Source organism: Phyllostomus discolor, chromosome 8 (assembly GCF_004126475.2).
Source record: "Phyllostomus discolor isolate MPI-MPIP mPhyDis1 chromosome 8, mPhyDis1.pri.v3, whole genome shotgun sequence".
NCBI lineage: Eukaryota > Metazoa > Chordata > Mammalia > Chiroptera > Phyllostomidae > Phyllostomus > Phyllostomus discolor.
Genome location: NC_040910.2, coordinates 47,296,709 through 47,324,682, shown reverse-complemented (window position 1 = coordinate 47,324,682; position 27,974 = coordinate 47,296,709). Strand labels below are relative to the sequence as shown.

The following is a 27,974-nucleotide window of genomic DNA, read 5'->3' as shown; positions in this document are numbered from 1 at the left end:
GAGCCCTGGCTGGTATTGTTCAGTGGATTGAGTGCTGGTCTGTGAACCAAAGGGTTACTGGTTCGCTTCCAAGTCAGGGTGCATGCCTGGGTTGCAGGCCAGACCCCTAGTAGGGGGCACACAAGAGGCAACCCCACATTGATGTTTCTCTCCCTCTCTCCTTCCCTTCCTCTATCCCTAAAAATAAATAAAATCTTTTAAAAAAATGACCTGCAAGTGCCTTTACACCAGGCAATAGGGGAGGCTACCCAAAGTAGCCAGAGCTCATGAGTATGTTACCTCTTGGGTGGATTGTGAACCACAGGTGGTAACACATCTAATTTTCTCCAAATTCAGGGCAAGTGGTCGTTTTGCAGTATACACTTTGTGTGCAATATGTATCAAAGGCAGAGTTTCTAGTGATAAAACAGCCTATAATGTAAAACACTCAGACTTATACTTAATAACTGGTTTGCTTTATTCTCCATATCACATAAGACAGCCGCAAGTCCAACACTTAGAATTCTCTTCTGAATCTGTTTTTTTTTTTTCCCCGTTTATGTCAATGAAGACCGTTTCTCCCACTCTGATCCTCCTGCACTGGGGACAAGCAGGCCCCCCAAGACTCTGGCTTTCCAGTACTGGAACCTGGGCCCTCCCCTTGGGCTGCACCCATATGTCTGCTGGGGCTCTGCTCTGGTCCCATCACCCTGAGGTGTCTTTAGCCAGGAATGCCTAACAGGTTTCAATGTATGTGCCAACTCTGAATAAGCTTTGGGGGCTGCTGGGAACGCAGGGACAAGGGTAGTGAGGCAGCTGGTATCTGGGTTCCATTACAAAGAACACGATACTTGACTGGCAATACCTGCCATGGCAACACCCACTTGCCATGTCTGGAATGGGGACACTGGGAGAACAGGCTACATGCTGGCCACCACCAGCTCAGCTCAGAAAGGGGCAAGGTGTCTGTCCCATCCTTGCCTTGGGTGATCGTTTTCCCTGGCCAGGTAGCTCAGGAGGCAGTCTGAAGGCCACAAAGCTGAAAGTGGCTTCCCCAGGTGCTGGATGGAACAGCATGAGCCCCAGGATAGAGGGAGCTTGGAAGGGCAGCCCACACAGGGCCCTGTAGGGGTCTGCACGCTGCAGCTTCTTTCTGGAGTTAGTTTCATCCAGGCAAGGATAGGTGGCTGCCTGTCAAAATGAGTTAGATGCAACTTGGGTGTAAAAACACTTCTGTAGCACTTACACAGAAAGAACCTTAATCTCTGGATAAACTCTCAATGATTTCCAATCCAAACTAAAAAGGTTCATCTTCAATGTGCTACTGAGAAACTGAAATAGAGTAAAAGGATAGTCTTAATTTAATCAAGTTCCAAAATGAGGGCACACCGTTTTGATAAAGCAGTCTTAGCAGAGGATGCAAAGGTATATGTAAAAGAATGTTTCCAGAAAATGCTAAAGGCACCAAACATAACCCCAGCTTGGCCTCCCATGTCCCCTCGGTGCCACTCCATACCCAGGGCAGGAAAACTACTTCGTCCAGCTGACTTTGGGAATGTCATAGTGCTCCGTGAGTGTATCCAGGTGTCTGTTGAAGTCCTGGGAAAGCCAAGGAAAAAAAGCCCATGTCATCACGGCACCAAGCAGAGCACTAGGCACATGTGGCACCATCCACCTCCACTTCTCCACATCCTGTTTCCCCTCAGTGAGCCTGCCCTCTCAAAGCCACCCAGCCAGGCCTCACAGCTGCCTAAACCCTGCCCTCTCCCTTTAGTGACCCCAGAGAAGTTGGGTAAACCCCTCCCCACTGACACTGCCAACAGCTCCTCTGCCAGGCTCTGAGCTTCTGGGCCCAGCCGGGACCTACATGGCTCAGACTCCCCCACTGGGTGTGAGACTTACCTCCACTCTTTGCTTGTGAGTTTTGGAGGCTTTCTTTAGGATCCTTTCCATTTGCTGAAGAGAGGAGAGAAATGCAGGTAAGTCACATGCTCGATACAGGACGGAAGATGGGAGCCCTGGCTGGCCTGGCTCTTATACCTAGAACAGCTAGAGGTCCTAAGCCCCACAACTCCACTCAGGCTGGTCCAACAGGGACCCTTGGCTACAATACAACCCACTAGAAACCTAGGTCAGTCTCTTTGGTCAAGCTGCCCTTTGGTCTGAGGGGCAGGAAATGCACTAGTGCCAACTTAGGTAGACTCAGCTAGGAGCTGTACAAGTGCTTCCTGCTTCCTTGGGCAATTGACAGATTTCCAATCTTGCAGGAAAAAAAAGCACCACATGGGGTTTGAGGAAGGATACGAAATGAGCAAAGAGCCTGACACCCAGTAGGTGCTTAAGTGACAGTATCCCCCCTGATGTTCACAGTGCCAGGAGGGACACAAGATCCTCCACTTTTGTGAGTGATTCTAGATTATGCACACAACAGGCCCATGACCTGCCCCACCACTCATTCCCGATACCCAGTGATATGTGGTAAGGGTTGAGTGTGGAATGCAGAGCCAGGCAGACCTGGGGCTGTACCTGGCTCTACATTTACCAGCTAGGTGACTGTGGCAGCCTCACTTTGGTGGCCCACCCCTACCCCTGTACAGCTAGGAACTGCGCTGCCTGGTATCTATGGCCTTGTGCAGTTGTCTGCCACATTGACTCTGTATTGACCCTGTGACTCAGTTTACTTAACAGAATGTAGCATCAGTACTAGGCTGAAGCCTTAAGAAGACGCAGCATCTTCTGCTTCGTGCCCTTGGAAGTCAGCTACCCTGCAGGAAGTCTGATGACCTCGTTGAAAAGAAAGGACCTGGTAGATGAAACGACATGTGGGGAGAGAGGCCATGAAAGGAGCACTGAGACACTGGACACATGGTAGCAAAACCATCTTGGATGTTCCAGCCCAGGCGGGCCTCCAGCCCCAGCTGCCGTCTGACTGTGCCAGACTCATCTAAGCAAGGTCGGCAGCACCACCCTGCTAAGCCTTCAATCCACAGACCCACGAGCTGCCACCTGGCTGTGGCTCCCTGTCCCTCCTCTTCTCCTTTGCTGCCTCATCTTCTTCTGACTCCAGTCAGCTGCCAGCTGGCTGACCCTCCCTCTGAAGTGCCTGCCCTGTCCATCCCTGCCTCTCTTCCTGCTGCTGTGAGCCCACATGAGACCTGTGTCTCCTCACAGGAGGCCAAACTGACTTCACCAGCTGTCACCAAAGCCAGGCCCTTGGCAGGGCTCTGCCTTCTGTCCCCCAGTCCATGCACCAAGTTCCAGGATGTCTTCCGTGCTGTCACCATCACCATTTCACACACGGAGAATATAAGGACCACAGTTCACAGGGGGTGAAGGGCCTGGAGATACCAAAAGGCCCACCCCAAAGGCCCTGCACCCAGGAGCCAGGAGCCGTCCAGCCTTTGTGCTCCCTGTGCTCAATCAAACACCTTCCACAAGGGAATCTGCAATGCCCAGTTGTACCTAGCTTTGCTCATACCCCCTGCCCCCCTCTCATTCACCTCACCTCTCTCTCCCGGGTCAAACAAAACCAGGAACAGGACTTTTGGTTTTAAATGCCAACAGCAAAAATTTCCTCTTGACTTTCTACCACATCCAGTTACAGGCCTATTTTTCTGTTGCCCCTGACAGTAAATCTCCCAAGGGCCACTTCTAGTACTACTCTGCCTTTCTCCACCTTCACCCAAATCCAACTTTCTCTTTAAATTTATTTTAAATTATAGTTGCCATATGATATTACATTTAATGATTCTTTCTTCCTCCTCATTCCAAATGCCAACTAAGGGTCTCAGTTTTCACCCCACGAAACCTCTTGGAAGCACATGACCACTGATCACTTCCTCCTCCTGGAAACACTTTCTCCCCTCGGCTGCTACAAACACACTCTCTCCTGGTATTCCTCCTTCCCATGCTCCCATGCGATTGCTTCCATGTAATTTCTTCTCTGCCACCCTCTAATCACCAGAGATTAGACCTTAGACCTCCTCTCTGTCACTGTCTCTGCTCAGAGGAGTCTGTTCAGTCCCACAGCCATTGCAAATATCCATCTGGGGCCCATCTCCACAAAACTGCAGATTCAGATATCAAAGTGTCTGTGAGAATTCTCCACTCAGATTTCTAACAAGCACCTCAAATTTAACTTTTCTAAAACTGACATCTTTGAACCCGCACCTGACACCTTTGCAACCTTGGTGTAGTGGGATGATGCTCTAACCAACTGAACTACCTGGACAGGGCTAAAACTAAGGTCTTGATACCTTCCTTTAGAAACCTGTTTTACCCACAGTCCTTCCTATCTAAGTGGTACTTTCATCCACACAGCTTCTGCCAAAATTTTTGGTCATCCTTGATTCTTCTTTCCCAGCCCACATCCAATCCATCAGCTGATCATGCTGCTCTTACTTCAAAATCTATCCCAAACCCGGTATTTGTCATAGCTTCCACTATTACCACCTGACCTTTTAGTTTGCATTAGCTTCTCCCCTATCTCCCCCCTGCTCCAAGAGTACCATCCCAGCCCAGCTTCTGCCTATGATCTGAAGGAAGGGACTTGAGTGCATTCACTTGCTAAATCCTCACCAGAAACCAATGAGCTGAGGACATCAGCCCCATTTACAGATGAAGAAACTGAAGTTGGAGGTTAGCCAACTTGCCCCAACTTACACTGCCAACAAATGGTAGAGAGAGTGGAACCCAGGTCTGTCTTGCAAAAGGCAGTGCATCTCTTTTTTCTGTTTTTGGTACGAATGAATTAGACCTGAGAGCAATGAGTAAACTTTTTCCTAATGTCACTGAAACAAATCACCCAGACAGGGTTAGTTTCTCAGCCTGGGCACTATTGATGTTTTGGTCAGATCATTCTTTCCTATGGGGGCGCTGCATCAACCACTGTAGGACATTCAGCAGCATCCTAGGCCTCCATCCAGTAGATGCCAGGAGCCCACAGCCTGAGTTGTGACAAATAAAATGTCTCCATTGTCAAAAGACTTCTTGGGAATGTCAGTAGGGGGACAAAACGGCCCTCAGCTGAGAACCTACACCTATTATTCCCTAATCCCCAGCATAACAGGCCAAGCTCTAATGTCTAAAGCTGATCTTTCCTATCCCCCACTGCCTATATTTATTAAATGTTTAATATTAAAACAATTAATTTAACAGAGCTTGAAAAACATATTTGAATCTGACAACAAAGCTGTCATGGAAACAGACTTTGTAGTGACCTACAGCAGGGAGTATGGCCATTTACTATCAACAGCTGACATCAGCTGAGCATTGACTTTACACCAGACCTCGTTAAGAAATGCTTTACTTGCATTTCAAAAGTAAAAAGTACTATCCTGACCCCTACAGATGTGAAAGCTGAGGCACGGGCCCAGGTGAGTTACTGGCGCGGTGTCACAGGGCAAATGAGGGGCAGCACTGGAATCCAAAGCCGGGTCTGCAGCTCTGCCTCCCTTCAATCACACCTCTACCTCTTTACGGGGCTGTCCGGGTTTCGAGTCTCCCGGCCCTTCCTAAGCACCCATTTCGAGAGACCCAGGCCTAGGGACCAGGGCATGCCCAGCCTATCCATCCGCCTAACCCGCTTCTCCTGCATCTTCTCGAAAGCCGCCTGGGCGGGGGTCCGCTTGTCCAGGCCGCGCCGCTTCTCCTCCTCGTTCTTTTTGCTCGTTCCCATGGCTTCCAAGAGTTTCGCCTTGTCTTTATCCTTCTTTTTCTTCTTCCTGGGTGGGTAGAAGGAACAGGAATGAGGGAGATGTGGTAAAGTCGGGTCAGAGAGCAAGAGCCTGGGGTCTCGGAAAAAGGCTTAAGCGGGCGGAAGATGGGTTCCCACGGGGTCTTGAGACTCACCGCTTGGTCACGCCGAGCTCTGCGACGCCTTTCAGCTTCAAGGGCCCTTTTTGGACCTGCTCGTAGGCCGCCATGGAACCTGTCCGCAGTTCAGTAAGTAAACTGCCTCACTTCCTGTTTGAGAACACTATATCCGGCAGAACTCCCGCCTCACTTCTTCTTGATTGGCCGAGCTAGGCGGTGTTCCTGCGCCTTTGGCATCTGACCCGGGCCACACTTCTGGGTTACCAGCTGGGCCTGGAGAGCGGGGCTCTACGGCCTCCTTTGCATTCTGTTTCCTGACACGCTTCCGGCTTTCAAACCCACTTCCAGTTTTTCTGCTTGGGGGCCCTACCCCCGACCAGTGAAGCCTATTTGACAAATCCCATTTCTTAAAGCCCGAAGTCTTTTTGTGTGTTTTGTGTGCATTTGGATATCCTGTCTCTCTTATTGCCATATTTTGAGGGTTCAATGGGTAATATGCATTTTAAATTGTACTACTGTTGCCCAAATTGTGTCAGGGACTTTGAGAAGGAGGAAGGTAGCGGATGAAGGAGAGAGGAAAAAAAAGCAAGCATCCGCAAAACTAAACGACATTGGACAAAGAAGCCTGGGCGCCTGCATTCCCCAGGTCTACCTTAAGGGGGCAGCAAACGACTGCCCAATTCTCCAGCCCTAGGCTCACCCTTTAGCATTCCAGAATTGGATGAGTGCCAAAAGAAAAGAATCGCAGCTGCCAGCTGGTGCCGGCTTCTTCTTGGGGTCGTCCGTGACAGAATCAACTCCTCAGAGAGGGGCAGAACAGATTCAACTTGAGAAATCTATTCTCCCCCAGCCAACCCAGCAGCCAACAAAGCACTTCGAAGCTTTGTGCCCAAAAGAAAGTGCCTTGATGCCTCTGTCCTTCCCTTCCCTCCCAAATTGGGGATGATGATAACAACTAACACTTTATATGAACTTACATGAATCATCTCATTTACCCTCACAGCCACTGTATTACTTCGAGTCTAAGTCTTAGACCATCCTGATTTTGTAGGCAGGGAAACTGAGGCACAACTGTACTCCTCTGCTGAGTGTTCCATCCTGGAACACTTAATACATTTAAGACAGCATTTCTCAGCCTTTTTTCTCATTATCATTCCCTTAAAAAGAACATTCTACCTCAACTTTAACTTAATTTAATCAGAGGAAATACTGATGAATAAGATTTTGTCTGGGATGATGGAGCTTTGAAAGGCTATAAACCACTGAAATATCTTAAGACTTTTTAGTCCCACCTCAAACCAATTTTTGGCCATTTGTGGGTAATATTGCCCTATTGATAACTTATATCCCAAGAGGAAAGGGCATATGGGGTGTTTCTCAGGTGGGGCCGTTGTGACTAAGACATCCATTACAGGCTTTTGTATGAACGTAAGCTTTCATTTCCCTGGGACTGCCGAAGACTGCAAGTGTTGGATCGTATGAGAGGTATTTGTTTTATTTATTTCATTTTATTGTGGTAAGAACACTTAACATGAGATATATCCTTTCAAAAAATGTAACTGTACAACAATACATTAATATTGACTTTAATAAGTATAATGTTGTGCAGCAGATCTTAGAGCTTATCCATCTTGTTTGATTGAAACTTTGTCTGTTGATTAGTAAATCCCATATTTTTGGTTCCATTAACAGCCATTAGATCTTTAGAACAACTCTATGTGGTAGGTACTACAGTAATTTGCATGTTATAAAATAAAGCTCAGAGAGGTCAGGTGACTTGCCTGAAGCCACAGAGTCCTGGTATTTGAGTTGGGGTATGCTTGCAGCTTTTCTACCACCCTGCCTGTCTCTGGAAGGTGTCCCCTCCCCACAGGCTCACCAGGTGGTGGCAGATGTGGTCTGAGGCTCTGTGACCTCCCACAGCCCTAGTGGCCATGGACATACCTCAGGCTGTTGGCCAAAGAGCTTGACTGTAACTTGAGTCTCACCCAGGCTGGGGGTGATGGGGCGGGTGGGCAGGTGACAGCCAGGGCAGGGAGATTTTCCCAGACACTGGTGTGTGGCAGCCTGGCAACTGTGTGGCCCTGAGGCGATTGGGGGCTTCTGGAGCCTGTTCCTGGTGGTGACCTTCACCATGGGCAACAAGCAGACAGTCTTCACTCATGAGCAGCTGGAAGCATATCAGGTAGGAGTGATGTGTGGGGCACTCAGGGGGTTTGGCAGCCTTGGAATCTTGGCCTGGGGAATGGGGACAGCATTCCTTGGTCCTGGATATGCAGTCAGCAAGGGTTTCCGTGTGCAGCATCAGGAGAGATGAGCATGGGGTGCTGGGGGGAGGAAGGAGGCCCCCCTGGGCAGGGTCTGGGCCAAGCCAACATCTCTCTCCACAGGACTGCACCTTCTTCACCAGGAAGGAAATCATGAGGTCAGTCTGGGGGAGGGGGGAGGGAGGAAAACCTGCAAACAACTTTCTATACATTGCTGGAGGATGTTTGTGATTTGCCAGGACTCAATGCTTCATGGCAGAGTGTTAGTGGTCTGGAGGTGGAGGCAGAGATGGGGAGGCTGAGAAGTCACATCTTGGCATATTGTCAAGCCTCCAGGCTGACAAGCTTGAGCTTTCTCCCAAGGATGGCAGGAAGTAGTGGAGAGCATGTGAGCAGGGGAGAGACAGATCGGCATGTTAGAAGGTTCCTTGAGGCCAATGTGAAGAGGCTGGGACTGGAGGCAGAGAGCCCAGAGGCAGAGTCCAGCTCTGGGCTATGGGGTTCCCATCAGGGGGAGCAAACAAGGAGATGCCCCGAGGTTGCCACAAGCCCCTGGTGTGAACGACAATGGCATAGATGGGCACCCTGCATCATCAATCGGCCCTTGGTGTCCCTGTCTGGAGGCCCCCACCCAGGAACTTGGAGCTGTGAAATCCAAGCTGGCCAGGGTTTGGCTGCAGAGTGATTGGGGCCCAGGGCCCAATTGTGTAGGTACAGGACATCCATTATTGATGGGCACACCTTTCATGAGTGAGCCCCATTGTCTGGGAGAGGACAGTTCGCAGGGTCACCCTGGCCATGACGATCGAATTACTGATGGAGAAACCGAGGCTCAGACAGGAGAGGTTGACCCCAGCTTTGCAGATAGGCCACATCCCAAGGAGTGTGAGGGCTGACATTTCGTCCATCCCAAGTGTCTTGCTTGTTAGACAGACTAACTGAGGGGAAGAGGGACTCACTCAACATGATACAGAAACCCAAACTCAGGTTGTTCCCTGAAGGGACCCAAGCAAGGAACTGGGTACTCGTTACTGGATTCCAGATACTCCCTCGTTAAGTTTCTAGTCATCATATGACTCAGGGGCTCCTGTCCCCATGCGGGACAGTCCCTAGAGTCTTGGGGACCTCTAACTCATCAAGGATGGTCTCTACAAGGCTGCTGCTCTGCATGCTGCAATGAAGGTATGGCGTCACCAGGTGAGCATCAGACTGCTGAGCTGGCTCCCAGACTAGGTAGTGCGCGTGGCATTTGGTGCTTTCTGAAATGCATTTCAGTCACCCTTTCAAAACCTGAATATTGGCTCTGCCCCATTGAGGGAACCCTGCTTCCCATTACAGAGGTGGAGAAGGAAAATGTGAGGACAGGGGTCTTTAGAGGCATGGTCTTGACAATAGTGTGATGATGTTCAGAATCATAGCTGGGCTCAGATTCTCTAAATGCTTGTTGTGAAATGACCCCACCTGAAGCACACTCCTGCCAGCCCCATCTACCTGCTGAGCTCCTGCTCACGCTTCAAACCCCAGCACCAATGCCTCCTCCTTTGGGAAGTCTTTCCTCCTCCTTGGCTTGCTTTCCTCACTCTGGTCCCCCTGAGCTCTGGGGCACTCTCTCTACCTTGGCTGTGACGCCAGGGAGATAGAGGTGCTTGTGTACCTGAAGGCTGGGCCCAGGGCTGAGGGTTAGGGACCCAGCATCTTTCAGTATGGAGTAAGCAGCTGCAAGTGAGAGAGGAGGGTCAAGTCCCCTCCCTCCCATCATCTCCCAAACCTTCCCGGTGTGTCCATCCCTACACCAGGCTCTTCTATCGCTACCAGGACCTGGCCCCCCAGCTCGTCCCCCTCGACTATACCAGCTGTCCTGACGTGAAGGTTCCCTACGAGCTCATCGGCAGCATGCCTGAGCTGAAGGTATGCTTAGGCAGTAGGGCAGGCAGGGAAAACAGAGTAGCGATGCTGCATTCCTATGAGGTGAGGGCTGCAATTATTCCCATTTTGTGGGTGAGAAAACCAAAGTTCATGGCCTCACAGCCAGGATGTGACAGAGACAGAATTCAAACCCTGGGCTGTTGGGAGGATGCGGTAGGATAAGGCAGGCAAAGGGCTTAGCCCAAGGCCTGTTTCATGGCAAGTGCTCAGGGAACTTTAGTTCTTTTCATAGTCAGAGCAGCTAAATGCAGGTTCTTCTCAGCTAGATGTTCAGCATGTGGCTTGTGCCTCTGAAGGGGACTTGTGGAGTGAGTGAATGTGTGTAGAGACTATTGTATCACAAGGTACAAGAACCTCATTCAAGAGGGACAGAATAGGTTGGATCACATGAGCAAAAACTCCAGGGTCAGGGCTACCATCAGGGACAGCTGGAACCAGGGGCTCTGAGAATGGGCTTGGGAATCTCCTTCTGTCTCTCAGCTCCTCTCAGGAAGAGGCTTTAGTCTCAATCAGCCCTTCTTCCTGAGGTGGTGATGGGAACCCCCAGAGACCAAATTTCCTCCTGTCAGTTCTGCAACCAGCAGAAAGCAGGTCCCTTCATCCCAATTTTTCAAAAACATCCCAGGGCAGCCTCTGGCTGGCCAGTTGAAGTCACATGTCTATCTCAGAGCCAATCACAGTTGCCAGGTGAATGGAAATCTGCTTGTCCTCACCCAGGTCGTGTGGCTGCCTCTGTAACTGGAAGTAGGGACAACACCACCCAGACCACTGTGGCAGAGAGTAATGGTGCCTACAGTCCTGCCTGAGGATCATGGGAGGGAGGCAGTCTTGGTGGGGGTACCTGGAGGGTCCCAGGAAGGTGAGTGCTGAGAGTGAGACCACATGGAGCCTGAGACCCTAGTCTGGGATGGCCGCCCTGCTTCCTGTCCCCAGGACAACCCGTTCCGACAGAGGATTGCCCAGGTCTTCTCTGAGGATGGGGATGGCCACATGACCTTGGACAACTTTCTGGACATGTTTTCTGTGATGAGCGAAATGGCTCCCCGTGATCTCAAAGCCTACTATGCTTTTAAAATCTATGGTGCGTGCAGGGCCTGGGGTGGGGGCTGTGCAGTGGGGGGTGGAAACAAGACCAGTCCCAGGGCCAGGGGCCGCCCTGCTGTCCTGGTGTCTCCCCAAGGGCTTCAAGGCCCAGCGGGGCCCAGTGTTTCTCCCACCCCGCACCTCCCGACCGCATCTGCTTGCTCATTCCATTCCAGCCACACTGGCCTCGCTCTTCCACCCGCACACCGGGCTCTGCCTCCAGGCCTTTGCCTCTGCTGTATCCTCTGCCCAGAACATCTTTCCCCGGGCTCCTTCTCACCTTGAAGTCTTGGTCAAAAGTAGCCCCCTCCCGAGTTATTCTCCACCCGTGTTTTATTCCTCTCCTAGCATGGGATGATGCTGCTTAATTCCTTGTTCATTTATCTGTTCACTTCTTACTGACTTCCTCTCTGAGGGGACCCAGGGAAGCAACAGTGTCCATTCGATTCACCATCTGTCTACTGTACCTGGCACATAGTAGGTGCCCAATAAATTCTTCTTGAATGAATAAATGAAAATGTATCACAGTGCCTGGCACACAGTAGGCATGCAATCAATACTTGTTGAGTGGATGAGTCAAAAACAGTTATCGTGGTGCCTGGTACATAATAAGTGTTCAATAATACTTGAATGAATAAATGAAAATTTACCACAGTGCTCAGTAAATACTCGTTGAATGTATAAATGAATGACCTTGTTGCTACCCAGTTCAAAGAAAGACCCAGCTTTTCTCTGAGGGTTTTGGATTCCCTCCAGTACCTCAGTTTCCTCCTCTGTAACATGGGGACAAGATGGCCCAGCCTGCCTGCCACCTGCTGCCTGCTCACCCACGTCCCCATCCTGCCCACCGCGCAGACTTTAATGACGATGACTACATCTGTATGTGGGACCTGGAGCAGACAGTGACCAAGTTGACTCGGGGGGAGCTGAGCGCCGAGGAGGTGACCCTGGTGTGCGAGAAGGTTCTGGATGAGGCCGATGGGGACCACGATGGGCGGCTGTCCCTGGAAGACTTCCAGAACATGATCCTGCGGGCGCCCGACTTCCTCAGGTGACACTCCTTGCCCCACACTCAGTCCATTTCCACGTGTGAGGAAGGGAGGACCTTATAGAGCTAGATCATGGACTCCATTTGTGGCAGTCCCTTCGTTCATTCGTGTGTGGTCTTGGGGAACTTCCCCAGCCTCCCTGGCTCCAGTCCCTGCATCTTTAAAACGGGGATAATTAGGAACCCCATGGGCACCTCCTGGGGGTGGTCACAGCACTTTGGGTGAGTGGATCATGGGTGGACTTTGGCCCTCACTTGCCTGAACACTTTGCAGTAAACAGCTCTACTGGGCAGCCCTGGGCAGAATCAGAGCCCCCACTGCAGGGTGGAGGGCAAAGGTTACATGAGGTAGTAGAGGCGGTGGCCTGCCACCTGTTTTTGTACCTCTAGGGAGCTAAGAATAGTTTTTTAAACAGCATGTTTAGCCCTGGCTGGTGTGGCTCAGTGGATTGAGTGCTAGCTTGTAAACTGAAAGGTTACTGGTTCAATTCCTGGTCAGGGCACATGCCTGTGTTGTGGCCCAGGTCTCTGGTTGGGGCTTTTGAGAGGTCCAATCAGTTGCCATCGATGTCTCTCTTGCACTTCAGTGTTTCTTTCCCTCTCTCTATCCTTCCCTTAACCTCTCTCTAAAAATAAATAAAATCTTTTTAAAAACCTTTCTAAAGAAATGAATTGATAAAGCAATGTTGCAAAAGCAAAAAAATGCATTTTTAAATGGTTAGAAAAATACTCAAAAAGTAGTGATACTCCAGGGCACATGAAAGTGATATGAAAGTGAAACTTCTGGGCCCACCCGGGGTTTCACTGGCACACAGCCTTGCCCTTTTGTGCACATATGGCTGATGGCTGCCTTCGAGCTACAAGGCAGTTAGTCACTGTGCAAATTTGGAAATATCAACTATTTGGTGCTTTCTAGGAAAAAAGTTGTTTGGTCCCTGAGTTAGTACATGGAATGAATTTAGAGCCACGCCTGGCCCACAGTAGGTGCTTAGTAACTGTGCCTTGGTTACTACTAGTGGTGTCCCTCCCCACACAGGGCTCCCCTTTCCCTGCCCTAGATTGGCAGGCCTGGTCTCCTGGCAGATGGAGACAAGCATAATGGCAGTGGGATGATGGTGCACCTTTGGTGTGTCCTGCTCCCAGACCTCAGTACAGCCCCTGTGAAGGAGGGATGGCTGTTATCCCCATTTCACAGGGGAGTACACACAGGCCCAGAGTGGCCCAGAGAGGCAGCCACCTCTCACTGAGAGCCCTACAGCAAGTCGAGATGTAAACTGATTCAGAGTTGTGCTCCCAGCCCCAGGTGGGGGTGGGGTCCTGAGAGCTACAGCCTGGGGCTTCCTGAGGAAGCTCCATCTTTCCCTGTGATGCCTGGCCTGCTAGGGGACTGCTGGCAGGAGGGTCAGGGAGGAAGGTGCCGGAGGGCCGCCCCCCTCCCGCCTGGTGACACTGACTTGCTTCCTCTCTGCACACAGCACCTTCCACATCCGCATCTGAGGACGCCACGCAGGAGGAGCGGGGCCAGAGGAGGGCAAGGTGACCCCTCACCCCACTGTAGACTCTGGACTCTGGGAATAAACACATGTCACTGAGTCGCACCTGCTGGGATGAGACATTTCTGCCTTCAGTCTGGTGGATGGGAGGAAGGAGACCTGGATCTCGTCTGTGCTCTCCCAGTGTGCCCCTGGGCATGGCCACGCCCTCTCCAGGCCACCTTCTCCCTGACCGTACAAGGCAGAGCCTGACTGCTAAATCTTGCTGCACCACAAGGGCTGGAGGTGCCTTGCTGTGGGTATTGGTGAGCAGAGACCAGTGTGTAGAGGAGGCCTGTGCTGCCCCACTCCAGGGCCCCCCAAGGTCAAACCCTATCCCAACTGCTTGAGTCCCCTTTTTCCTCGACTCCTGAATTCCTCAAAGGGATGGAAGGTTTAAGGCTTGCTTATTTATTCGAGCCGCCAGGTGAGGCCTCTGAGGGGATGGCAGGAACGTTGCTTACTGAGCTGGGCACGGCACTTGACAGTTTGTGAAGCATCTGCCCCTCTGCTGTCCCACTGCATGCCTGTGATGCCCCCGCAGCACTGGCCCAGGACCAGTCACACTTCATCCAGAGGGAACAGAGGGACCGACCCAAGGCCACACCTCAAGTCATCTGCAGAGGCAGCCTTGAGCCTGGGCCCAGCTCACTCCAGACCCCAGACCCCTACACTATGTGGATTTGGGAGCCCCACACCCGCTCCACCCATGGTCACCCTGGGGCCCATCTACGGCCCCAGTCAGTCCAAACAGCAGTCATTTCGAAGGGGGCAACCGAAAGCAGCCCCAAGGGCCTTCTCAGACACCCCCAGTACAAGACATTTCTAGAGAGCCCACTCCCACGCTACACCTCCACCAAAAAAAAGTACCTACTGTGCACCTAAGCTGCAGGATTTATGCACATACTACTGCTTCATCCTGAATGGGAGGGGCTACTTTCTCCCCATTTTCCACATGAGGAAACAGGCTCAGGGAGGTCTAGTGACTCGCCAAAGTCACACAGCCTTGCTAACCCCCACCCCGGAGCCCACCCCAACCACAGCTGGGGGCTGCCCCTCCCTTTTTAAAGCAAAGGACACACTTGCTTCTCCTGAGCACTCCTGGAGTGCTCCCGAGCACCAAGCCCACCACAGGTCTTGTCTCCTTCATTTGTATGAGGACCCGGGACAAAGGCGTGGCCAGGACTCAGAGATGAGTCCGGGTGAGGGGAAAGTAGGGAAAGGACTCCAAACTGTGTGGCTTCCGATCCTGGCACTGATGTTCAGTAGCCTGGTGACTTTGGCCATGCCTCCCCCATCTCTGAACCTCACTCTTCTTGAAAATGTGCAGAAGATGCCTACCTGATGGGCCTGCTCAGTGGTGTAAAAGAAATAGTGAACGCTGAGGATCTGGCATGGGGCTGGCACACAGTAGGTGCTCCAAACCCTCACTATAACTGATTGTTATTATTACAGCAATAACCAGGTCACCTCATTGGCATTGGCAGGACCAGACCTAAGCAATGTCTTTATTACATTTCTCAGGTCCAGAGGGCTGGTGTGTAGAAAGCAAGGGGTCCAGGTGTGAGCAGCCCTCGGCAGCAATGGTCCCAGAGCCAGGGTGAACCTCTTCTCTAGCAGTACCCAGGGGCAAAGGGTGGTGGTGGGCGGTACTCCTCGGGGAGACAGTCCTCCTGGGGCTCAGCCAAGTCCCTCAGCTCCGATGTAGACAATTGTGAGGACAGGGCTCTTACTATTGGTTGGTGCCATCCCCTGGTTCTCGAGGTCACGTTACCCCAGCTGGTTGACCTTGAGGCCCTCCTGGAGGACTCATCTCTGTCTCTTGGAGCCTGGGACTGTGAGGGGCTTTCGAGCGATGTGGCCGCCAAGGGGTCTGTGTAGATGCGACTGTCCCGGATCCCAACATCTGCCCGGTCCCCTGAGCTGTGAGTCACCTCCGATTGCTTGGGGTCCTGGAGCGGCGACAAGCTCACAGCTGCCAGGTGGGATTTCAGCTGCTGCTGGACCCTCTTACCCGTCTGGGGTAGTGCCTTGAGGTTCCTCCAGAGTTTCTGACAGGCCTCCTCCAGGGGGGCTTTTGGGGGGCAGGAGGAAGCAGCTCCCTCTATGGGTACTTTGTTCACCTCTGTGGATGGCTTCCTTTCCTTTCGCTGATGGAGCAGGGCCGGCTTTGCAGAGACCTAAAACCAAGAGCCAGTGAGACCCATGCCAGCACACCCGCCAGCACTCTGAATCCGCCTCAGACTTGGGATCTGGGTTCCATCCAGATGCCCTGGGGCTGAGAAATTACCCCGTATGAACCTCCAAACCTACCCTCGTGCTCCATCCTTCCCTTTTCAGTAGACAGCTGCCCTAGCTTCCCCAGGAACCGTTTCTGTAAAGGACCAGGGAGAACTTGCTTTTCGGGCTGCACAGTCTGTCTCCTTACTCAGTTCTGCGGTCGTTGAGTGTGTGGGCCCAGTTCCATTCCAACTTTATGGATGTGGAAATCCGAGTCTCATTTGATTTTCACCAGCCATGAAATAGTGTTTTTCTCAACTATTCAAAAACGTGAATGCCATGCTTAGCTCACAGGCCATACAGAAATGGGCAATGAACAAGATGTGGCCCTCAGGCCGTGGTTTGCTGACCCCTGACTTTTCACTGTTCAGGCCAAGTATGTGGCAATGTGGCAGATGCTGTCAATGGCCCACCCATATCCTCTTTGTCCCCAGCTCCATTCCCGAATGCTGGCACCGGGAGCTCTGCCTCGGGGACTTCTCTGGTCCACTGTGCCCACTGTGTCCACAAGGTACACCGGAAGTGCCAGAGAATCAAAGTCTCCCAGGAACGGTGCTTGATCAATGACTGATGGAATTTGGAGGTTAATACCCGAGCTCCCTCACCCTAAGAGGTGATAACTGAGGGGCGCAGCAGAGAGGAAACATGAAAACCATAAATAAACAAGACTTTTCAAATTTTGAGGAGTGCCCTGTTGCGAATAAATAGGATGATGTGATGGAGAAAGTGCTTAGGGGAGTACTTTAGGTCTGGAGATGGGAGGGAGACCCCTGAAGAAGGACTGAGAGAAGAAGCCAGGCATGGGGAGCTTGGGGGCGGAGCTTATAGCACAGCATGTGCAAAGGGCCTGAAGTTAGCTGGTGTGGGACGGCAGCTATGCCGAAGCTGGGCAGGTGAAGGGCAGAAGGAGGAACTGAGATCATAGTCAAGATTTTAATCTTGGTGGGAAATCACTGGAAGGTTTTAAACTTGGAGCTGAAGGATCTAATCTTCATTCTAGAAAGTCTCCTCTAGCAGCTGTTGGCCACTTCTGCTCTGGACCCTCCCCCAGGTTGGAGGTACCAGCTTCCTGTCACATACCTCCTTGGGTGCAGCCACTGGATGGGAGGAAGGATTCTGATGTTCACTGGGACCAGGGGTGGAGCTGGCAGCTTCCTCAGCCAAAGCATTGTAGTAAAGGAAGAGATCCTCATAATCCACGTTTGCTGGATCCTTCTGTGGGACAGAGGGGACCTGCAGCTCAGCCCCAAGGAGGAGCACCAGGATGGGGCTGAAGTCCCTGGACCCTCGTAGTTGTGTCTCAGGAGCTGCTGTACTCAAAACCCTTGTAGTAAAGCATGCCCCTTTCACAGCAGCTTGAGGGCCTAGGCCCCGCCCACACCAATTTACGTAGGCCTAGGCCACGCCCATAGACCCTTTTAAGGACGCCGGCCCCTCCCACAGCAGCTTCTGAGGGCTTAGGCCTTGCTGACTGAGGCTTATCAGGAAATAAGCTATTCCTATAGATCCTAAGGTTATACCTTTGTAAAAACCCTTTTAGTGAACCCTTGTAAAAAATCAGCCTGGGGGCAACTAGGACCAGGAGGAGTTGGAACTGTGGAGGGACTGGGACCATGAAAGGAGAGAATCATGAGACTGAAGGGGACTGGTGGGAGCAAAACAAGTCTGGGGGGCTTGGCTCCTGGGAGGAACAGCTATGGCCCAACTGGGTCCCAGCCCTCACCTGCCCACAGGGCTGCTTCAGCAACTCGCCATGTGGTCGCATTGGCTGCTGTTGGTGGAAGGTGACCAGGGCGTCCAGCGAGGCATGGGTGCTGTCCTCCCCAGGGATTATGAAGCTCCCGCTGTCCAAGAGCTTCACCATAAAGTGGCGGTAGCAGTTTTCGGCTCTGTGGAGACACTGCCGGGGATGAGACATCCCACTCCCCTCACTCCATCCCCCTGCCCCATCCTTGAACCAGCAGCACTGTGGGTGCAGTCTGACTGCCGAGACCCTATGCAAGCTTCTCTTATTAGCCTTGTGACACTTGGTAGGTGACTAGCAATGCTGTGCCTCAGTTTCCCCATCTATAACATGGAGCTAGGGAGGTGAAACAAGCTGCTGCAGAAAAAGCTTAGCTCCGTGCCTGGTTAGGAGTAAGTGACCAATAGCAACAGTAATGAAAACTGAATCAGGCTTCAGCCTGAGGTTGTGGTTGCCTGGCACACTGCTCCCTTAATGAATGAGTGTGTTTATTAATGGCCTACTATGTGCTTACTATATATAGATTTTTTTTAATCCTCACCAGAGAATATTTTTTCATTGCTTTTACAAAAAGAGGAAGCCAGAGAGGAAGGGAGAGAGAGAAACATTGATTGGTTGCTTCTTGATTTCTGTACTTGCCTGGACCAGGAATCAAACCCACAACTTAGGTATATGCCTTGACTGGGAATCAAACCTCCAACCAAATGAACCACACCGGCCAGGGCAGTGCTTACTATGTGTTTTAATCCTCACATCAAGACAAGTAATTTTAGCATTTCTGTGTTAGAGATGAAGATTTTGAGGGAGGTACAGAAAGGTTGAGTAACTTGTCCAAGGTCATACAGCATGTAAGTAGCAGAACTGAGCCTTGGACTGTGCAACTCAGTCCCAAGTTTTCCCACTGTGGGTAATTCTGTGATGGAGCCATTGGATTTTCTTGCATTCCTTTGGCCCAAAATCATTTTGAAAAATAGTATATACCACTGAATCTGCTAACTGGGATGCCAGATCAGGCTTTGAGGCCTCGGGTAGCTGGACTGCCCTGGGCTCCCAACACATCTTCCTGAGTGGAGTCAGAGAGTTGCCAATTAGGTGGTGGAAGCGAGATGGGCTGTTATGGAAAGGGCAGTAGCCACTCTCAGGCCCCAGCAGCTCCTGTTCTCAGGCACACAGTCTTAGTTACCACCCGACCTAAGCCTGCTGGTTACAGCCAGACCTGCAGCTGCTTACTTTTCAGCTAGCTCTGTCCAGAACTTTGTATCAGTTGCTGAGACTTGCAGTATAAAGCACCCCTCACCCCTCCAAGGAAGCCTGGAACCCTTCTGCCCCTGCCCTGTCCCCTAGACCCAGCCTTACTTGTAGGAGAGCGTGTAGCCCACATGACTGTGACTGACCCTGATGAGGAAGGATCCCAGCGGCTGTGACTCCAGCAAGCTCTCTGCATCCCTGGAAGGGCACACACAGGAGGGCAACAACTGAGGCCCAGCCACCCATGTACGCCCAGACCTTGGGTGTACCAGTCATCCCAGGACTAGACAAACAACCTAAAACACGTTTTCTCCTTGGTTGTTTCAGAACTTGGAATATTCATGGACAGAATATTTCCCCAGAGGTGCCAGAAGGCCTCTGATGATGACCTTGACCCCGGGCCAGACCCATCATCTCCCACAGCCCCCGCCTACCTTCCCAGTGTCTGGAATTCCCCCAGGAAGGCACCTTTGGGTGGATCCAGGAATGACAGGTAACGAAGCAGGAGCTGTCCCCAGATGCCTTTAAGGCCAAACCCCAACTCTGCTGTTCATTCACTGTGTGCCTCTTGGTGAGGGTCAGTCCCTTTCTGACCTCGGCTTCCCGAAGGGGTAGAAAACCCCACTCCCAGGCCAATGTGAGGACAGACGGAATGTGTGCAATGTGAGAACTTCCACCTGGTACATGCTTTCCAAATGTTCACTACTAGTACAGCTGACCCTTGAACAACATGGGCTGAACTGCCAAGTCCAAGTGGATATTTTCAATAAGTACATAAACCGGACCTCCGTGTAGTGTTTCTGATCTGAGGTTGGGAATCTGTGGGTGTGGAGGGCCAACTCTATGCATGGACCTACACCATTTTATAGAGGGAACCTGAGCAGATTCTGGTATCCATGGGGGTCCTGGAGGCAACCCCATGGATACCGAGGAATGACTGTAACCACATTTGTGAGCAGTCAAGTTATATAAGGATTTAGAGTCGGCACTCCTGAAGTCCACATTATTGAAGGGTCAACTATATCACTATCATTCGCTATCATTATTATACTATTTTCTTGGGTTCGCAGAAAGTAAGGTGATCTTCTATGGGGAGCCTCTGGATGCGTGTTCAGTGCACAGGCCACTGACCACATGTGGCGACTGAGCATTTCCAATGTGGCTGGTCTGAATCAAGATGTACTTTTAGCATATGGTACACACCATATTCTAAAGACTCAGTACACAGCACAGGAAGTACAGTCAACAGATGCATAATAGCTGCGTGTGGTGTCAGATGGACTGGTAGACCTACTGGGACAATCACTTTGTCAGTTATATAAACGTCTAACCACAATGTTGTACATCTGAAACTAACATGATATGGCACGTCAACTGTAATTGAAAATTTTTATTATAAAAATTTTTTTAAATAATAAAAAATAAAGACAGTAAAATAGAGGAATATATATACTGTCTCACGAATGATTTTTTTGTACTAATTACTTGTTGAAATGATAGTATCATAGATGTACTGGGTTAAATACTGCAGTCTTTTAGTTATGGGACAATGCTCAACCAACTGAACCACACCAGCCAGGGAAAATAAAAAATGTGATTAAAATTAATCCTACTTGTTTCTTTTTGCTTCTTTTAATATAACTAGTAAAAAATTTAAAATTGCAATGTATGGCTCATATCATATTTTATTGGTACACCTCAGAACTCAGAAACCATACCTAATTCTGTCTCTCTGTGGCTTTTGCAATGTCTCCCCAATTTCCTGAATGCGAAGGGTGACAATAAAGGTTCTTTTCTCCATTCATTTAGAGCCACATCCTGGGGTGACTAAGTAGGTGTGTTCATCTTAGAGCACAGTCTGGTGTAGAAAGGGCATATTAGCTATATACCTGATGGATTGAGAGTGGCTGTTCGGGGCACTGTGTTAAGAAGGATTCTGAGGCTGCATCCTGCCATCATTGGTTGGTGATGACTGGCCTGGCAGGGGTGGGAGGAGGGTGGGGGAGGGGGCTCTGCCAGGTCCCTGGCAGTTCTGGCCTGGTGGTCACTTGTACAGAGAAAGCCAAGGTCCAGAGAGGGAAAATAACTTGCCCAAGGGCACACAACAAGTCCACAGAGGAGACAAGATTCAAGCCCAAAGCTCCAAAGCTCTTTTCATCCTCTTAACTCAGTTGGGTGAGCTAAGCCCAGGGTTCCACAGTGGAAAACTGCCCGAGGCAGGGGAAGACAAAGAAAAAGGGTGAAAGGCAGGGTGGAAGGTGTGGGTGTGTCCTCACTGTCTGGAGATGGCACCATGGAACCACGAAGGGACTCCTTCTCGGGCCAGCTGGCCCACCTGTGTGTGCACGAACCAGTCCATTCTCGGAGGCAGCGGTGGCGGCAGCTTTCCGGTCTCTGTCATGGCTTCCTCAGAGGGAAGGTGTCACCTGGGGACAGGAAGGAGGGGGAGAATCATGCCTGGCCCACCTCCCATCTTTATCCTATTCTTGCAGCTACAGTGCCTCCTCTTTGGGGAAGTCCTCTAGGCTGGACAGAGCAATAGGGCTGAAACTGGCTTGTGTTTCCTGAGCACCTACTATGTGCCAGCACTTTATGTACATTTACTTATTGACTCCTCCTAAAAATCCTCCCAAGGATAATAAGAATAAAAGAATAAAAAGGGAGTAATAATAGTAAAATGAAAGCCCCAACTAGTGTGACTCAGTGGGTTGGGCATCATTCTGCAAAGTGAAAGGTCACTGGTTCAGTTCCGGGCCAGAGCAGATGCCTGGGTTGTGGGTGTGGTTTCTGGTCAGGGCGCGTGCTGGAGTCAGCTGACCAATGTTTCTCTCTCACGTTGATGTTTCTCTCCATCTCTTTCTCCCTTCCTCCTCCCCTCTCTAAAAATAAATAAATAAAAATTTTAAAAATAGGATAAAGGGAAAAGCAAAAATCCTCATATTTTGTTTTCCTTTTATTCTTATTATTTCATTACTGTAAGTGTGGGAAAATTCCCTTTATAGATATATGTATTTAAGTTTAAGAACTGAATTTATTCAAATATTAAGTAGCTACCCATGTCCGTGGAGGGATGTGGTGGCAGCAAAAGGATAAGCGGATGAATGAAATAGTGGACACTCAGTGGGCACCATAAATGGTGGCCGTGTTCATTAAACACCACAGAGATGTGGGCCGAACAGTTACTTCTGCCACCAATGTCACCAGCACATTGGATAGCACACTTATGATGTGACAGGTGCATAGTTAATTCACATTCATTCTCAACAATTTTAAGCTCAGGTATCACTGGACTTTGTAAGCCAATGACAGAGAGCTGGGAAACAGAGGGAAAAACCAGCACCAATTTGCAAAACAGTTATGAAGTTGGTGTAAAGCCAGCAAAAGTGCTGTGCCATGCTGGGATGACCTCTCCAACTCACCCTAATTCTGTCCCCAAACTTGTCCCGCCTCTCACACTGGCCGGGGCTAACCCTTCCATCTGGCAGAAGGTCACTGTCACCAGGCTGTCTCCACAGACAGGAGTCCCACTGACCAATCCAGTCAATGTTGACTTTCTTCTACTAGGAGGCAGGTGGTGAGAACACCCCTCCAGGGAGCGGCCCAAAGGAATTCTGGGCAAGTGAAATTAAATACATTAAGAAATGTTTAGCCCTGGCTGGTGTGGCTTAGTTGGTTGGAGCGTCATCCGTAAACCGAAAGGTCACAGGTTCGAGTCCCTGTCAGGGCACACACCCAAGTTGCACGTTCAGTCCTAGGAAGGGGCATGTGCCAGAGGAAATCGATCAAAGTTTCTCTCCCCCCTGCCTCCCTCTCTTCCCCTTCTCTAAAACCAATAAGCATGTCAAAAAAGAAAGAAATGTTTAATAAGGCAGAGTTACAAAGCTGTTCAGAGCCTGGGAACAGAGCCTGGGAACAGAGCCTGGATTCAAACCTACTTAGATGCTGTGTGAGCTTGGGCAAATCAGCTTAGCCTCTCAGTGTATTTTCAACTACAATTTGGGGAGAGAGATGATGATGATATTTACCTGGAGTAGCATAATCCCTGACCGTGTGTGGGTTTTTCTTTTCTGTAACGCGAACGTCTGACTTTAGCTTTGATTGCTGAGGCATCCATTTAGAGGGTGGCAGTCTCCGGTCAGGGTTGCCAACCACTCGGCTGAAGAGCCAGGCTGCCTTCTCCCACTGAGGCAGTGTGAGAACCCCTACTGTCCCCACAGATCTTGCCTCTGGCTTAGACTTGTCTCATGGGGCTGGAGTGTCTGTGTCTGCTGTCTCCCCAATGTTAGGGCCTGCCAGGGTCTGGGCTCAGGGCTAGGCTAGAGATGGATTCTTTTGGATTTTTCTGGGTCTCCAGCATCACCTGGAGCTGGGTGGGCACAGAGGAGGGTACAGGGTATGTGCTGATGAGTAGTTTAGTGATGGATGAAGTCACACTAAGTTTCAAGTTCCTGACTCTGGCATTGGGGGCCCTCCCACTTCCTAATCCCCTGTTCCAGCCTTAATAGCATCCTTGCTTTACCCCAAACTGATCAAGGCCTCTTTCCCCTTCACCTGCTTGCCTAGACAGTTCTTTGCCAGAAATGCCCTTTCCCCAACTCCAGCACCATTTTCCAATGGTCATCTCAGAAAATTCCTCATTCATCTCTGGTCCCAACCCCCCAGCCCCATCCCTCCCTCTGGTCCAACCCCATGCTCTTTCTTCTAGAGGCTCTCAAAGGCCCCAGCCTCACCCAGCACGGGACAGGAAGAGAGGTGGGCATACGGTTGACTGAGTCCCACCCAGGGAACATACCTGGGAGACCCCTGGGTGGCTGTTGCCCTCGCTCTGGGTGTGCCTGTGCCGTGCCTGCAGGAGCCTGGGTTTCGGTTCAGGGCCCACACGTCAGCAGGGCCGGGGCGGGGCCACGCCCTGGTGGTTCCTGTTTCCTCCGGCAGGTGAGCCCCAGGGCGGGACCAGGACAACCCCCATGGCCCTTCGTTTGTGCTCCAACAAAGCCGCTGGGCTGCAGATGAAGGAGGGGTGGCCTTGCCCCACCCAGACCTGGATGAGCCTTTATTGAGCACTGGTTGTGAGCTAGATCCTCAGGGGACAGAGAGAAGGCCCCAAGAGAGGCCCAAGCCCCATCCTCCCTGTAGCTGCAATCTAGTGAGCAATGAAAAAGCATAAGAAATTATTAATGTTGTTTCAAAGCAAATAGCAGGTCAGGAAACAGGGACTGAAGTTGCAAGAACCCCCAGAGGGGGCCTAACTGGTCTGGAAAAAATGGCACCTGGGGACAGGTGGGAGTCAGCTCCATCTGCTGGGGAATTGAAGAAAGAGTGAAAGATGCCTTTGGTAGAGGGAGCCACAGAGACCTAGGGCTCAAAGCAGGATGGAGCCTGGGCAGGCCGAGCCTCACTGGGCATACAGGGTCACATTAAGAGTCCTACTAGTCCTAGCTGGTGTGGCTCAGTGGATTGAGCACTGGACTGCAAAGCAGAGGGTCACTGGTTTGATTCCCAGCCAGGCACATGCCTAGGTTGCAGGTCAGGCAGGTTCCCTGGTGTGGGGAGCTGCAGAAGGCAGCCACACGTTGATGTTTTTCTTCCTCTCTTTCTCCCTCTGTTCCCCTCTGTCTGATAAATAAATAAATAAATAAAATCTCAAAAAAAAAGAGTTCTGTTAAAAAACATTTAAAATTATATTTTATGACTGCATCGGCCTCGTTATTATACATTCATTATTATTATTATACTATTTTTTTCTGATTAAAAAAACCCTAACCATTATTGGGGCCCCTACACATGTCGTGAGCTCTGAGTATGGGAACCTGTGCCCAACAAATCAGCCAATCCAGATGTGTGCTGGCTGCCCCCACTCCTCCTCAGAGCGCACAGGCAAAACCACTTCCTCCTCCTCTTTCAATGGCCCAGATCCTCGTGGCTGAGCTGCAGAGGGTGGGGGCAGCCTCCCTGCGGGCCTATCGCCCTGGCCCAGCTGGTTTAGGTAGCCTGATTGCAGGCTCAAGCTGGGTGCCCCCACCACTTCCTGCCCTATGGGGGCAGGGAGTTGCCCTCAGTCTGCAAGTCAACAGCCCCAAGCAAGAAACACAGGAACCCCTTTTTCACTCACCCACTGTTGTGGTCTTGGGTGAGTTGCCCAACCTCTCTGGGTCTCAGTTTCCTCATGTGTAAGTCACATGATAACAGCCCTCCTTAGTCACATGATGATAATCAGCAAGACAAACTTCAGCCAAGTAGCAGGGGCTCGGTTAAGAGTAACGACATCAGGACTCCTCACTGTGACTGAATCTGATGCCTTCGTGTCTGGCTGGGGGAGATGCCAGCTTGAGCTCCAGACCTCCTAGGCTGGGCTACGTTGGGCAGCTCACTTGGCCTCTCTGATCCTCCATGCCCTCTATAACCCAGCGAGCCTGCTCCTTGCCTCCATGATGAGGAGCAGCGCCATTGCGGAGGAGAGCAGAGCGCCCAACCAACCCTCGTCAGTTAGAAAGCCTGGCCTTTGGGGTATCATTTGCATGGAGTTCAGTCTCCAGGAACATGGGGCCTATCAGTTCCCCTCTGGCCCAGTGCCCTGAGGCCCCACGACAGAGGCCCCCACCCTGACTGCCCAGATCTGCTTGGCGGATGTGGTCTCCCACAAACTAACGGCCTCCCCTGAGCATGTCACAACAGAATCACTCCCTACCCCTACCCCTCAGTGACCACAGTCCTGGATGGAACCTGTGAATGGAGAGGTGGCCCCCAGAGAAACTTCCAGAAGAGGACTAGCAGGGAAATTGGGTGGGGCTGGGCTCCAAAACCCCTCCCACTCCGACATTGGAGCCTCGGGTGGTGGTTGGGATTTCCATGGCTCCGTGTGGGATGGGTGGCCCTCTGGGTCAGAGATCACAATGCCGTTTCACCTTGGATATCAGGTTGGGGAAGTCGGGCCTGGGGAACTTCCACGCTGAGCAGGAGACATGAAGTGGTCACGAGAAGTGAGTCCCATAGATGCTACGATGATGAGGTGGGAGGAGAGGGGGGAATGAGAGGCCTCTCTGGGGAGGCTGTCCTGGTTGGTCATGACCTGATGGACGAGTAAGCTGTACAGATTTTAGGGGACCGCTGGACCAAGGGTGCAGCACATACAAAGGCACTGGGGCCTATAGGAGACCGTTCTGTGTGGCGTGGGCCCAGCTCCCACTCGGAAAGGCCAGTGGAAAGCGAGGTCTGGTACACAGGACCCACACCCACAGGTAGGTTCTCCCATGGGGAATCAGGACTGTGTTGTACCTAGGCCGCTTTGAGACTTGCTTTTTGCTAAAACTCCCTCACCCTAAATTGAGGCAGCAAACGTTTACTGCATATCTTTCAAGTCGCTTCCTAAAGTCTGTGCTAAGCCTTCCAAGGATGAGTGTAACCAGTTCAACCATTTTCCCTTTACATTTGCCAATATCCTTCTTTTTTGATATAATTAGTAACGTCCTCTTCTTTGTTTTCAGTAAACGGTAACCACCTAAAGCTAACCTGTGCATAGTAAATGAGGACCGTCCTCAATGTAATGTGCCCAGAAAAGCAATATAAGCTTGTCAAGGCAAGGGTTGGGGCGCTCTCCCCTTGAGAGAGTGGCCGTGCCAACCGTTTTCCTCCACCAGGACTCTGTGGTCTGTGTGAATTTGTCTTATATCTCATGCACAATGCCGCGGAGACTGCAGGCCAGTGGCCGTCATCAGGGGCCACAGTGAGCTTGGGTTATAGCAGGAGAGGAAAGCAGTGCAGGGGCTGGGGTGAGGTGAGCCAGGGGAGGGTGGCAGAGAAAAGGGAAGAGGGGGGCAGGGCCATAGCATGCAGGAGCTCGTGGCCCATGGTGTAAGGTGAGTTGGGGGGTGACACCATTTGATTTTTTTCTTTTTTTTTAAAATTAATTTCAGAGACAGAGAAACATTGATTCCTTGTTCCATCATTTATACATTCATTGGTTGATTCTTGTATGTTCCCTGGGTGGGGATCAAACCCACAACCTTGGTATATCAGGATGATGCTCTAACCAACTGAGCTAACCAGCCAGGGCTGATTTCTATTTCTTGAGAATATTTCAACAACAGACTAAAGGACAAAGGGGGAAGGCTGGGACAGAGGTACAGTGGGTACTGGCTCCAATGGGGGAATGGGGGCGGTTACAGGGCATGTTTCTTGGCTACTGTTGGGGTCCCCAAGACCACCCCCAGGTCAGTGGTTCACTGGGACCACTGATACAGGGCACATCTTTCTTGGCTGTGTAATGTTTATGGTGATTGGACATCAGAATTGGAATAAACAGCAGGCAGGTGAATGTGGGAGTATGGAGCTTAGACTGGGGTTTGGGCTGGATCTGGGGTGTAGAAGTCACCAGGAGGTCTGAAGACCTGCCGGCCAGGGTGGCCATTGGCTGGCATTCAGGAACTTGGCTGGTCAAGTTCCCTAGCTGAAGTAGAACCTCCCCTATGTGAGGAGTGGCTCATGGCTATGCCTAAATGTTTGTATTGTACAAATGATGTGGTTCGGCTGAATGCCTGCTTTCTTCCCAAGCTGCTAAAACTGTGGTACACGCCAGGCAGAGGTGCCTATGTAACCAGCCCAGATAAAACTCTGGGTGCTGGGCCCTGGCCAGGTAACTCTATTGGTTAGAGTGCCGTCCCGATATACGCCAAGGTTTTGGGTTGATCCCTGGTCAGGGCACATATAAGAATCAACCAATGAATACATAAATAAGTGGAATAACTAATCAATGTTCCTTTCTTTCTCTCCCTTCCTCTCTAAAATCAATTAACCCCCCCCCCCCCCCCTAAACCTTGTGCGCCCTGGGCAAACACTTCACGTAACTTGTCACAGCTTGGTGACGGAGGAATCAAGTGTGACCCCTCACAGAGGACCCCTGGAGGTCGGCACCTGGTCTCCTCCGGACACGGCTCCACACCCTCTTCCTGAGCCTGTTTCCCTTTGTGTCCTTTGGCTGTAGTACATCAGCTATGTGCTGGGGCCCAGTGAACCACTGACCTAGGGGTGGTCTTGGGGACCCCAACAGTGGAAGG

At 51.1% G+C, this 27,974-nt stretch overlaps 3 protein-coding genes across 6 annotated transcripts; 1 reads left to right on the top strand and 2 right to left on the bottom strand.

Annotated features, from left to right (window-relative positions):
• Positions 1-436: 436 nt before the first annotated feature.
• Positions 437-6,048, bottom strand: FAM32A (family with sequence similarity 32 member A). 2 transcript variants are annotated; one of them, XM_028519750.2, is made up of 5 exons: positions 5,830-6,048; positions 5,561-5,702; positions 1,882-1,935; positions 1,496-1,578; positions 437-1,170 (listed from the first exon to the last, which is right to left on the bottom strand). In XM_028519750.2, exons 1-4 carry the CDS (start codon positions 5,901-5,903, stop codon positions 1,510-1,512), a joined length of 339 nt encoding a protein of 112 aa, XP_028375551.1. In that variant the 5' UTR covers positions 5,904-6,048; the 3' UTR covers positions 437-1,170; positions 1,496-1,509. The 2 variants fall into 2 exon arrangements, with proteins under 2 accessions (XP_028375551.1, XP_028375550.1); XM_028519749.2 differs by having other exon boundaries at positions 440-1,578; positions 5,830-6,044.
• Positions 6,049-7,011: 963 nt separating this feature from the next.
• CIB3 (calcium and integrin binding family member 3) lies at positions 7,012-13,938 on the top strand. The gene is made up of 6 exons (XM_028521842.2): positions 7,012-7,978; positions 8,184-8,218; positions 9,857-9,968; positions 10,920-11,067; positions 11,925-12,120; positions 13,593-13,938. The coding sequence occupies exons 1-6, from the start codon at positions 7,928-7,930 to the stop codon at positions 13,612-13,614; spliced, it is 564 nt and encodes a 187-aa protein (XP_028377643.1). The 5' UTR covers positions 7,012-7,927; the 3' UTR covers positions 13,615-13,938.
• Positions 13,939-15,123: 1,185 nt separating this feature from the next.
• On the bottom strand, positions 15,124-24,551 carry HSH2D (hematopoietic SH2 domain containing). 3 transcript variants are annotated; one of them, XM_036032487.1, is made up of 6 exons: positions 23,714-24,551; positions 21,198-21,347; positions 19,030-19,119; positions 17,653-17,818; positions 17,010-17,144; positions 15,124-15,829 (listed from the first exon to the last, which is right to left on the bottom strand). In XM_036032487.1, exons 2-6 carry the CDS (start codon positions 21,320-21,322, stop codon positions 15,263-15,265), a joined length of 1,083 nt encoding a protein of 360 aa, XP_035888380.1. In that variant the 5' UTR covers positions 21,323-21,347; positions 23,714-24,551; the 3' UTR covers positions 15,124-15,262. The 3 variants fall into 3 exon arrangements, with proteins under 3 accessions (XP_035888380.1, XP_035888381.1, XP_028377631.1); XM_036032488.1 differs by lacking the exon at positions 23,714-24,551 and adding an exon at positions 21,689-21,735 and having other exon boundaries at positions 17,010-17,141; XM_028521830.2 differs by lacking the exon at positions 23,714-24,551 and adding an exon at positions 21,689-21,734.
• Between the last annotated feature and the right edge of the window lie 3,423 nt (positions 24,552-27,974).